Source organism: Oncorhynchus tshawytscha, linkage group LG06, assembly GCF_018296145.1.
Source record: "Oncorhynchus tshawytscha isolate Ot180627B linkage group LG06, Otsh_v2.0, whole genome shotgun sequence".
Classification (NCBI taxonomy): Eukaryota; Metazoa; Chordata; class Actinopteri; order Salmoniformes; family Salmonidae; genus Oncorhynchus; species Oncorhynchus tshawytscha.
Window position 1 is genome coordinate 44,864,783 of NC_056434.1, and position 12,272 is coordinate 44,877,054.

General features: G+C 42.8%; 1 protein-coding gene across 12 annotated transcripts in view; it reads right to left on the reverse strand.

The window, feature by feature from the left end:
- Positions 1-12,272, reverse strand: part of LOC112252603 (protein-methionine sulfoxide oxidase mical2b) — an 83,479-nt gene that overhangs the window by 50,722 nt on the left and 20,485 nt on the right. For all 12 annotated transcript variants that reach the window (XR_002953865.2, XR_002953864.2, XR_002953866.2 and 9 more), the window contains exons 6-8: positions 11,219-11,374; positions 2,305-2,405; positions 1,202-1,459 (exon numbers count right to left, since the gene is read on the reverse strand). Coding sequence is in view for 8 of the 12 variants with exons in the window: in XM_024423984.2 (XP_024279752.1) it covers positions 1,202-1,459; positions 2,305-2,405; positions 11,219-11,374 (515 nt within the window). In the remaining 4 variants the exon portion in view is untranslated. The remainder of the gene's footprint in view (positions 1-1,201; positions 1,460-2,304; positions 2,406-11,218; positions 11,375-12,272) is intronic.

The following is a 12,272-nucleotide window of genomic DNA, read 5'->3' on the forward strand; positions in this document are numbered from 1 at the left end:
ACACAGGTCAAGTCCTTCCTGGGACTGGCAGGATACTAAAGCCGGTTTATCCCCAACTTTGCGGCTATAGCTTCCCCCTCAATGATCTAACCAGGGCCCGCCTCCCGAAAACAGTGAAATGGATGGACGAGACAGAAGCGGCATGCAGCCGCCTTAAGGAAACGCTTTGCTCCCATCCGATTCTCCAGCTGCCGATGTTGGTCCAGACGGATGCATATGACATGGGACTAGAGGCCGTTCTGTCCCAGATACATGTGGTGCTCCTCCCGACCGTGTACATCAGCCAAAAGCTGATACCCTGAGAGAAAAAAAAAACTATTGTGGAGAAAGAGTGTCTAGCGGTGAAGTGGGCGCTAGACACTCAAGTATTACCTGTTAGGTACCCACTTCACACTGGTTACGGACCATGCTCCCCTGGGGAAGGGACACGATCCAGTCACCAGGTGGTTCTTGTCCCTTCAACGCCTCTCTTTTTCTGTTGTACACAGGTTAGGGGCGAAGCATGGAAACACGGATGCCCTATCGAGAAGGGCGACATACGTCGCACTGTTGACAGTCCCCTCCCCGACAGAGTTAGGGGAGAGACTGGGGGAGGAAAGGACTCCTGTATAGTCAGGGACGGTATCAGAGGTAACAGGAGGGAGTTCCGTTTTTAATCCCCACAGGATATAGAAAGACCCGGAGCCCAGAAGACTGTAGCCCGGAGAGGGTCTCTTGGGGGAGACCGGTTCTTTTCGACTTTTATTTTAATAAATACCTTTAATACAGAGCTAATTCTACTCTGTCCGTGTCTGATCTGTGTAAACGTTTTGACCCAACCCCCTGGTCTGCCACAGTATATTATTCATTTTATTTCTTTTGTTTTTTTCATGTTTGGACCCCAGGAAGAAGAGCTGCTGCCTTGGCAGCATTGGGGATCCCAATAAAATACATTTACTGTTGGCTCCTGTGACTTGAGAGGCATTTAGACAAAGCTTTGAGAATTGACTAGCATGAGAAATTAAATGAACAGTAATCTATATCTCGGCACACCATACGGATGAAAACAGACTGAACAGGGAGGGGGAAAACCTGAAGTTGTCCAATAAGAAAGGCATTTCTGTAGTTTCTGCTGCAAAATGTTTTACTCCATTTTTGTATGGTGTGACATAATGTGTATTAATTTCACCCACAACATCAGTATGACGTAAAGCCCCCTCACCTCCAATAGACTGTCCCCCACCAGAGCCACCAGTAGCTGATGTCCGCACTTCTCCCTGAACAGCGCCGCATTCTCTGAGGCGCACATGCAGGTGAAGTCGAACATGGCCACATCGGGCTGGTTGCAGTGGTTGATGGCGTAGTCCAGAGAGGGCAGCTGGTAGTTGGTGCCAAAGTCGGCCGCCTCACGGGCGTAGGAGAGAAGAGCCTCCTGGTTCACGTTGTCTTGGCCCAGCAGCTTCTCTGTTTCAATGTAATCCTGCAGGACCAAGAAACAGGGCGGGTTGATGGAAAATGAATGGTATTGCTACGAAAGAATCAGAGCTCCACCTCTACCAAGTCCTAGTTGGAGCCTATAACTGGGGCTTAAGATTGTCCTGGTCAGATCAGGAAAACATCAGGGCCCTACCTACCTACCTCTTCATCATGTGTAGATTAGACTGAGGTGATGGCAACCGGCCCTAAAGACTTTACAGTTGCCCTAGACAGTTTTGTTCAACATTTCTGAACACGTAAGCAGACTTTGAAAAACTACGTAGTACAAGTCTGTTTTTTTTTTAAATAACAAAGGGACAGGTTTCACCTCAGGTAGCAAGAAATTACAGGGATTACAAGTCTACTACATTATTGTTACGGATCAGCGCCCTCACATGCAAATCCCCATCATATTCTTTTATCAAACATTTCCATTGTACAGTTTAAAATATAAGTCAAGAGCTCGCTGACAATTCGAACCAGTCAAGGCAGCAGTGCTATGACGAGAGCTTAAAGACTACACACAGAGGTCACATTCAGAGCAGGAAGGATGAGGAGTCCATCTTCACTGAAGGAGAAATTAAATGAAAACGAGCCTTCAGAGACCAGACACACACACAGGTGCCAGATTCCTTCTCACCCAGCAAAACCTTTTCCTCTCACTCCACTCCAATGTATCTTGTTCTGTGCTTTTATTCCCAGTTCAAACAAAGGGCTGAGATTTAGCACCCTCTGGCAGATAGGGCACAATGGCACAGCTGTGAATATCTGAACTGTTGGGGATTAGAAGAGTAGGGGAATGACATATGGGGAAAGTGAAAACAAAGGAGCAAAACTAACACCACTCACATGAATGATGACCCCCTTGTCCAGCAGACTCTGCTTCTTTGCAGTCATCACAAAGTAGTGTGTGTTGTCTCTGTAGTACACAATGTTCTCCAGATCAATCCCTGCAACAACAAGAAAACAAAGATGAATTAACACCTTTATGTCCTTCATCATGTTGACCAGGTTGACCGTACAACCAGTGGGGTGGTTGTATTAGTTGACCAACTGTACAGTAGGGATTAGCCCAGTGGATCATGTTTCACATACAGTGTGCATCTTATGATCCATGTGAGTGATGGGGCCGAACCTTTCATTAACTTCTTCGGGCTAAGGAGCAGTTTTCGGAAGTTTGGATGAATGAGGTGCCCAAAGTAAACTGCCCGTTACTCAGGCCCAGAAGCTAGGATATGCATATACAGTGGGGGAAAAGTATTTGATACACTGCCAATTTTGCAGGCTTTCCTACTTACAAAGCATGTAGAGGTGTGTCATTTTTATCATAGGTACACTTCAACTGTGAGAGACGGAATCTCAAACAAAAATCCAGAAAATCACGTATGATTTTAAAGTAATTACTTTGCATTTTATTGCATGACATAGTGGGGCAAAAAAGTATTTAGTCAGCCACTAATTGTGCAAGTTCTCCCACTTAAAAAGATGAGGCCTGTAATTCACAGGTACACTTCAACTATGACAGACAAAATGAGGGGGGGAAAAAAAATCCAGAAAGTCACATTGTAGGATTTTATGATTTTATTTGCAAATTATGGTGGAAAATAAGTATTTGGTCACCTACAAACAAGCAAGATTTCTGGCACTCACAGACCTGTAACAACTTCTTTAATAAGAGGCTCCTCTGTCCTCCACTCGTTACCTGTATTAATGGCACCTGTTTGAACTTATCAGTATAAAAGACCTGTCCACAACCTCAAACAGTCACACTCCAAACTCCACTATGGCCAAGACCAAAGAGCTGTCAAAGGACACCAGAAACAAAATTGTAGACCTGCACCAGGCTGGAAAGACTGAATCTGCAATAGGTAAGCAGCTTGGTTTGAAGAAATCAACTGTGGGAGCAATTATTAGGAAATGGAAGACATACAAGACCACTAATCTCCCTCGATCTGGGGCTCCACGCAAGATCTCACCCAATGGGGTCAAAATGATCACAAGAAAGGTGAGCAAAAATCCCAGAACCACACAGGGGGACCTAGTGAATGACCTGCAGAGAGCTGGGACCAAAGTAACAAAGCCTACCATCAGTAACACACTACGCCGCCAGGGACTCAAATCCTGCAGTGGCAGACGTGTCCCCCTGCTTAAGCCAGTACATGTCCAGGCCCGTTTGAAGTTTGCTAGAGAGCATTTGGATGATCCAGAAGAAGATTGGGAGAGTGTTATATGGTCAGATGAAACCAAAATATAACTTTTTGGTAAAAACTCAACTCGTCGTGTTTGGAGGACAAAGAATGCTGAGTTGCATCCAAAGAACACCATACCTACTGTGAAGCATGGGGGTGGAAACATGCTTTGGGGCTGTTTTTCTGCAAAGGGACCAGGACGACTGATCCGTGTAAAGGAAAGAATGAATGGGGCCATGTATCGTGAGATTGCAAGGAGGTTTTCACTCATCAGCAAGGGCATTAAAGATGAAATGTGGCTGGGTCTTTCAGCATGACAATGATCCCAAACACACCGCCCGGGCAACGAAGGAGTGGCTTCGTAAGAAGCATTTCAAGGTCCTGGAGTAGCCTAGCCAGTCTCCAGATCTCAACCCCATAGAAAATCTTTGGTGGGAGTTGAAAGTCCATGTTGCCCAGCAACAGCCCCAAAACATCACGGCTCTAGAGGAGATCTGCATGGAGGAATGGGCCAAAATACCAGCAACAGTGTGTGAAAACCTTGTGAAGAGTTACAGAAAACGTTTGACCTCTGTCATTGCCATCAAAGGGTATATAACAAAGTATTGAGATACACTTTTGTTATTGACCAAATACTTATTTTCTACCACAATTTGCAAATAAATTCATTTAAAAAATCCTACAATGTGATTCAGGATTTTTTTCTCTCATTTTGTCTGTCATAGTTGAAGTGTACCTATGATGAAAATTACAGGCCTCATCTTTTTAAATGGGAGAAATTGTACAATGGTGGCTGACTAAATACTTTCTTGCCCCACTAACTATTTGATACATCAGAAAAGCAGAATTAACTTCTTGGATATAGGGGGCGCTCTTAATTTATGGATAAAAAAACGTGCCCGTTTTAAGCGCAATATTTTGTCACGAAAAGATGCTCGACTATGCATATACAGTGCCTTGCGAAAGTATTCGGCCCCCTTGAACTTTGCGACCTTTTGCCACATTTCAGGCTTCAAACAAAGATATAAAACTGTATTTTTTTGTGAAGAATCAACAACAAGTGGGACACAATCATGAAGTGGAATGACATTTATTGGATATTTCAAACTTTTTTAACAAATCAAAAACTGAAAATTTGAATGTGCAAAATTATTCAGCCCCTTTACTTTCAGAGCAGCAAACTCTCTCCAGAAGTTCAGTGAGGATCTCTGAATGATCCAATGTTGACCTAAATGACTAATGATGATAAATACAATCCACCTGTGTGTAATCAAGTCTCTGTATAAATGCACCTGCACTGTGATAGTCTCAGAGGTCCGTTAAAAGCGCAGAGAGCATCATGAAGAACAAGGAACACACCAGGCAGGTCCGAGATACTGTTGTGAAGAAGTTTAAAGCCGGATTTGGATACAAAAAGATTTCCCAAGCTTTAAACATCCCAAGGAGCACTGTGCAAGCAATAATATTGAAATGGAAGGAGTATCAGACCACTGCAAATCTACCAAGACCTGGCCGTCCCTCTAAACTTTCAGCTCATACAAGGAGAAGACTGATCAGAGATGCAGCCAAGAGGCCCATGATCACTCTGGATGAACTGCAGAGATCTACAGCTGAGGTGGGAGACTCTGTCCATAGGACAACAATCAGTCGTATATTGCACAAATCTGGCCTTTATGGAAGAGTGGCAAGAAGAAAGCCATTTCTTAAAGATATCCATAAAAAGTGTCGTTTAAAGTTTGCCACAAGTCACCTGGGAGACACACCAAACATGTGGAAGAAGGTGCTCTGGTCAGATGAAACCAAAATTGAACTTTTTGGCAACAATGCAAAACGTTATGTTTTGCGTAAAAGCAACACAGCTCATCACCCTGAACACACCATCCCCACTGTCAAATATGGTGGTGGCAGCATCATGGTTTGGGCCTGCTTTTCTTCAGCAGGGACAGGGAAGATGGTTAAAATTGATGGGAAGATGGATGGAGCCAAATACAGGGCCATTCTGGAAGAAAACCTGATGGAGTCTGCAAAAGACCTGAGACTGGGACGGAGATTTGTCTTCCAACAAGACAATGATCCAAAACAAAGCAAAATCTACAATGGAATGGTTCAAAAATAAACATCTCCAGGTGTTAAAATGGCCAAGTCAAAGTCCAGACCTGAATCCAATCGAGAATCTGTGGAAAGAACTGAAAACTGCTGTTCAAATGCTCTCCATCCAACCTCACTGAGCTCGAGCTGTTTTGCAAGGAGGAATGGGAAAAAATTTCAGTCTCTCGATGTGCAAAACTGATAGACATACCCCAAGCGACTTACAGCTGTAATCGCAGCAAAAGGTGGCGCTACAAAGTATTAACTTAAGGGGGCTGAATAATTTTGCACGCCCAATTTTTCAGTTTTTGATTGTTAAAAAAGTTTGAAATATCCAATAAATGTCGTTCCACTTCATGATTGTGTCCCACTTGTTGTTGATTCTTCACAAAAATGTATGTTTGAAGCCTGAAATGTGGCAAAAGGTCGCAAAGTTCAAGGGGGCCGAATACTTTCGCAAGGCACTGTAATTGGCAGCTTTGAAAACACTAACACTAAGGTTTCCAAAACTGCAAAGATATCTGTGAGTGCCACAGAACTACAGGCGAAACCAAGATGAAACTTCAACCAGGAAATGGGCAGAATTTTTGAAGCTCGGTTTCCCATTGTCGCCTTATATGGCTGTGAATGAGCCGGGAATGAGCCTGCCCTTTCTATCGTTTCTCCAAGGTGTCTGCAGCATTGTGACGTATTTGTAGGCATATCATTGGAAAATTGGCCATAAGAGACTACATTTACCAGGGGTCCGCCCGGTGTCCTTTGTCTAAATTGGTGCGTAAGCTACAAGCTGCACGCAATCATCCAGTGATTGAGAGGAGGCTTTCAACGAACGATATATCATGAAGAGATGTGAAAAACACCTTGAGGATTGATTCTAAACAACGTTTACCATGTTTCAGTCGATATTATGGAGTTAATTTGGAAAAAAGTTTGGCGTTTTGAAGGTTTGTTTTTGGTAGCCAAACGTGACGCACCAAACGGAGCAATTTCTCCTAAACAAATAATCTTTCAGGAAAAACTGAGCATTTGCTATCTAACTGAGAGTGTTCTCATTGAAAACATCTGAAGTTCTTCAAAGGTAATGATTTTATTTGAATGATTTTCTGGTTTTTGTGAAAATGTTGCCTGCTGATGCTAATGCTAAATGCTATGCTAAATGCTATGCTAGCTACGCTAGCTGTTACACAAATGCTTGTTTTGCTATGGTTGAGAAGCATATTTTGAAAATCTAAGATGACAGTGTTGTTAACAAAAGGCTAAGCTTGAGAGCTAAAATATTAATTTCATTTCATTTGCAATTTTCATGAATAGTTAACGTTGCGTTATGGTAATGAGTTTGAGGCTGTATTCACGATCCCGGATTGCTCGACGCAAGAAGTTAATATTTGGTACAGGAACCTTTGTTTGCAATTACAGAGATCATACGTGTCCTATAGTTCTTGACCAGGTTTGCACACACTGCAGCAGGGATTTTGGCCCACTCATCCATACAGACCTTCTCCAGATCCTTCAGGTTTCGGGACTGTCGCTGGGCAAGACGGACCTTCAGCTCCCCCCAAAGATTTTCTATGGGGTTGAGATCTGGAGACTGGCTAGGCCACTCCAGGACCTTGAGATGCTTCTTACGGAGCCACTCCTTAGTTGCCCTGGCTGTGTGTTTTGTGTCATTGTCATGCTGGAAGACCCAGCCACGACCCATCTTCAATGCTCTTACTGAGGGAAGGAGGTTGTTGGCCAAGATCTTGCGATACATGGCCCCATCCATCCTCCCCTCAATACGGTGCAGTCGTCCTGTCCCCTTTGCAGAAAAGCAACCCCAAAGAATCATGAGGTTTCCACCTCCATGCTTCATGGTGTTCTTGGGGGTTGTACTCATCCTTCTTCTTCCTCCAAACACAGCGAGTGGAGTTTAGACCAAAAAGCTATATTTTTGTCTCATCAGACCACATGACCTTCTCCCATTCCTCCTCTGGATCATCCAGATGGTCATTGGCAAACTTCAGATGGGCATGGACATGCGCTGGCTTGAGCAGGTGGACCTTGCGTGTGCTGCAGGATTTTAATCCATGACGGCCTAGTGTGTTAATGGTTTTCTTTGAGACTGTGGTCCCAGCTCTCTTCAGGTCATTGACCAGGTCCTGCCGTGTAGTTCTGGGCTGATCCCTCACCTTCCTCATGATCATTGATGCCCCACGAGGTGAGCTCTTGGAGACCCAATCAGGGTGATTGATTGTCATCTTGAACTTCCATTTTCTAATAATTGCGCCAACAGTTGTTGCCTTCTCACCAAGCTGCTTGCCCATTGTCCTGTAGCCCATCCCAGCCTTGTGCAAGTCGACAATTTTAGCCCTGATGTCCTTCCACAGCGCTCAGGTCTTGGCCATTGTGGAGAGGTTGGAGTCTGATTGAGTGTGGACAGGTGTCTTTTATACAGGGAAAAAGTTCAAAACAGGTGTAGTTAATACAGGTAATGAGTGGAGAACAGGTCTGAGAGAGCCTGAATTGTTACTGGTTGGTAGGTGATCAAATACTTATGTCATGCTATAAAATGCAAATTAATTACTTAAAAATCATACAAAGTGGTTTTCTGGATTTTTTTTAGATTCCGTCTCTCACAGTTGAAGTGTACCTATGATAAAAATTACAGACATGCTTTGTAAGTTGGAAAACCTGCAAAATCGGCAGTGTATCAAATCCTTTTTCTCCCCACTGTAATTGGTAGTATTGGACAGAAAACACTGAAGTTTCCAAAACGTAATAATGTCTGAGTATAACAGAACTGATATGGCAGGCATAAACCAGAGGACAATCCATCCAAAAAAAATGTAATTCAGCTCACCTCTGATTACAATGGCTGGGAATATAAAACCAAGTCCTGCCAGATTGCAGTTCCTAGGGCTTCCACTAGATGTCAAGTCTTTAGAAATGGTTTCAGGCTTGTTTTTTGAAAAATGAGCTAGAATGTTGTTTTTCTAAGTGGCTCCCATTTTGGCTGTAGTGTTTGTAGCGCATTCCGGTCTCCGGTATTCTCCGTCTTAAATTATATCATTTATTTACATAACAGGGTACCTGAGGATTGATTAGGAATGTTGTTTGACTTGTTTAGAAGAACTTTATTGGTAATTTACGGGATTCATTTTGAAAGAGGGAAACCGGTGGATTACGGAGTCAAGCGCGCCATTGAAGCTTACTTTTTTGGGATATAATGGACTTTATCGAACAAAAGGACCATTTGTTATGTAGCTGGGACCCTTTTGATTGCAAACAGATGAAGATCTTCAAAAGGTAAGTGATTTATTTTATCACTATTTCTGACTTTCGTGTCGCATCTGCTTGGTTGGAAAATGTATGTAATGCTTTTTCTTGCGGGGCGCTGTCCTCAGATGGGGAAAACATGGTGTGCTTTCCCCGTAAAGCATGGTGTGCTTTCCCCGTAAAGCATGGTGTGCTTTCCCCGTAAAGCATGGTGTGCTTTCCCCGTAAAGCATGGTGTGCTTTCCCCGTAAAGCCTTTTTGAAATCTGACAAAGCAGGTGGATTAACAAGAAGATAAGCTTTTAACTTCTTACAGCTTGGGGGCAGTATTGAGTAGCTTGGATGAATAAGGTGCCCAGAGTAAATTGCCTGCTACTCAGGCCCAGAAGCTAAGATATCCAAATTATCTACTGATAATATGCATAGAAAACTCTGAAGTTTCTAAAACTGTTTGAATGATGTCTGAGTATAACAAAACTCATATGGCAGGCAAAAATCTGAGAAGAAAATCCAACCAGGAAGTGGGAAATTTGAGGTTTGTAGTTTTTCAATTCTTTGCCGATCCAAGATAGTGTAAATTTTGGTCTTAAAATTGTCCTAAAATGGTCCGATTGCACTTCCTAAGGCTTCCGCTAGATGTCAACAGTCTTTAGAACCTGTTTGAGGTGTCTACTGTGAAGGAGGAGAGAATGAGAGTTGATTGAGTAAGAGGTCTGCCAGAAGGCCATGAGCTCATTCAGGCATGCTCCTGTGAGAGGTCGCTGTGTTCCATTGCATTTCTAAAGACAAAGGAATTCTCCGGTTGAAATATTATTGAAGATGTGTTAAAAACATGCTAAAGACTGATTCTATACATCGTTTGACATGTTTCTACGAACTGTAATGGATTTATTTTACTTTGTCTGGCCTGCACGTCGTGAATTTGGATTTGTGAACTCAAGGCGCGAAAAAAAAGGAGGTATTTGGACATGAATGATGGACTTTATCGAACAAAACAAACATTTATTGTGGAACTGGGATTCATGGGAGTGCATTCTGATGAAAAAGGTAAGTGAATATTTATAATGCTGTTTCTGACTTCTGTTGACTCCACAACATGGCGGATATCTGTATGGCTTGTTTTGTTCTCCGAGCGCCGTATTCCAATTATAGCATGGTGTGCTTTTTCCGTAAAGCTGTTTTAAAATCTAACACAGCGGTTGCATTAAGGAGAAGTGTATCTAAAGTTCCATGCATAACTCTTGTATCTTTATCAATGTTTATTATGAGTATTTCTGTAAATTGATGTGGCTCTCTGCAAAAATCACCTGATGTTTTGGAAGCAAAACATTACTGAACGTAATGCGCCAATGTACATTTTTGGATATAAATATGAACTTTATCGAACAAAACATACATGTATTGTGTAACATGAAGTCCAATGAGTGTCATCTGATGAAGATCAAAGGTTGGTGATTAATTTTATCTATATTTCTGCTTTTTGTGAATCCTCTCTTTGGCTGGAAAAATGGCTGTGTTATTCTGTGACTAGGTACTGACCTAACATAATCAGATGGTGTGCTTTCACCATAAAGCCTTTTTGAAATTGGACACTGTGGTGGGATTAACAAGTTTCTTTAAAATGGTGTAAAATATTTATGAGATTTGTTTGAATTTGGTGCCCTGCACTTTCACTGGCTGTTGTCATATCGATCCCGTTAACGAGATCTCAGCTGTAAGAAGTTAAATGATGTATGACCCTTGTATTTTCATGATTGTTTAATATTACGATTTCTGTAAATTGAATTTGACGCTCTGCAATTTCACCGGATGTTATCGAGGTGGGACGCTAGCGTCCCAATGATCCGTAAGAATTTTTAAGAGGGGATTGGACGGGAAGGGATTCCAGCCTGTCTACACTGCTGAGCCAACTGTCCTCACAAAGCCAAGCAAACAGAGAAAATCAGCAGCACAGGATCCTCCATGGTGTTCTAGCATGGCAAAGCACATCTTATCTACCCGACAGGCTGGTACGTCATCGTAAACGCAGCACTCCCTTTTTTGTAGGAGCCACACTAGTTTGGACTGATGTGATGAGGTCAATTAGCCTGGTCGCAGATCTGTTTGTGCTGTCTTGACAACTATGGTCATTGGCAAGACTGTACAAAGAGATCACAAACCAGGCTATAGGTCATTGCCCTGGAGAAGGGTAAATGCAGGCGTGTTGGGGGTCAGGTTTGGTAGAGGACCCACCTGTCTCCTCTTTGAGCTCCAGGAAGAACTTCTGGTTGAAGATGAAGGCCACTCCGCTGATCTCCTCTACCTTGGCCTCGGCCGTGGTGTTCCTGTTGACAAAGTTGGCTGTGATGGCGATGGCCAGCTTACCCCGGAACTCCTTTCTCTTGAAACCTGAGGGGAAAGTATTGTTATTGTTCTGCTTAACATTTTGGAAGTCAATCATTTTATATTAAACTGGGTCAGATTGATTTATTACATAGAGTAATAATTTTATTGTATTATTCTTATAGCACCATGTATAGCACCATGTAATAAACAGACTGATGAAGGTTCAGATTAAGCAAAACATTTAAACGATGGTAGAATTGCAAAATACTACCTTTGAACTTTGAGTAATAATTGTCTGGGTGATGATTTACCCATTTGCTTTCCTTTTTAGGTCCAGTCAGACTACAGTCAAGACTAATGCCAATACTGCAATTGACTTTCACATGACCAGGGTCAGTCTGTATACAAGCCATTTACCTTCAGGCTCCCAGGTAGACCTCTGGGCAAAGTGCTCAGATGCAGTTCAAATGTTGCCAGTGCTAACTAGAGTTAACTGCAGATGAAGAGTAGTAGACACTACCAGGGGTGCAACTTCGGTTTTAGAAGTGGGGGGGACATAATTAAAAAATATATATTAATTTCAGAATGTGGGGAGGACATGTCGTCCCCCCCGTCCCCAGTGAAAGTTGCGCCCCTAGTCACTACAACCACAACCAGTCAGCCAAATGTGCCCTTGGAGTGCAGCTCAAACTGTCAACAGGAAGGATTTGGAGCTAAAAAAGGAGCGTCGCACCATCTCGCCCCAACTCAGCAACCTTGGTTTCTATAAAATGAATGACTCGTGCTTTGAACCATAGCTTTAAGGAGGCTGCGAATTTTCGCAGCTTTTTGTTAAAAATCGCGCAACATTTCAGCGCCCTGCTACTCATTCCAGGAATATAGTATATGCATATGATTAGTATGTGTGGATAGAAAACACTCAGACGTTTCTAAAACTGTTTAAATCACGGCTGTGACTATA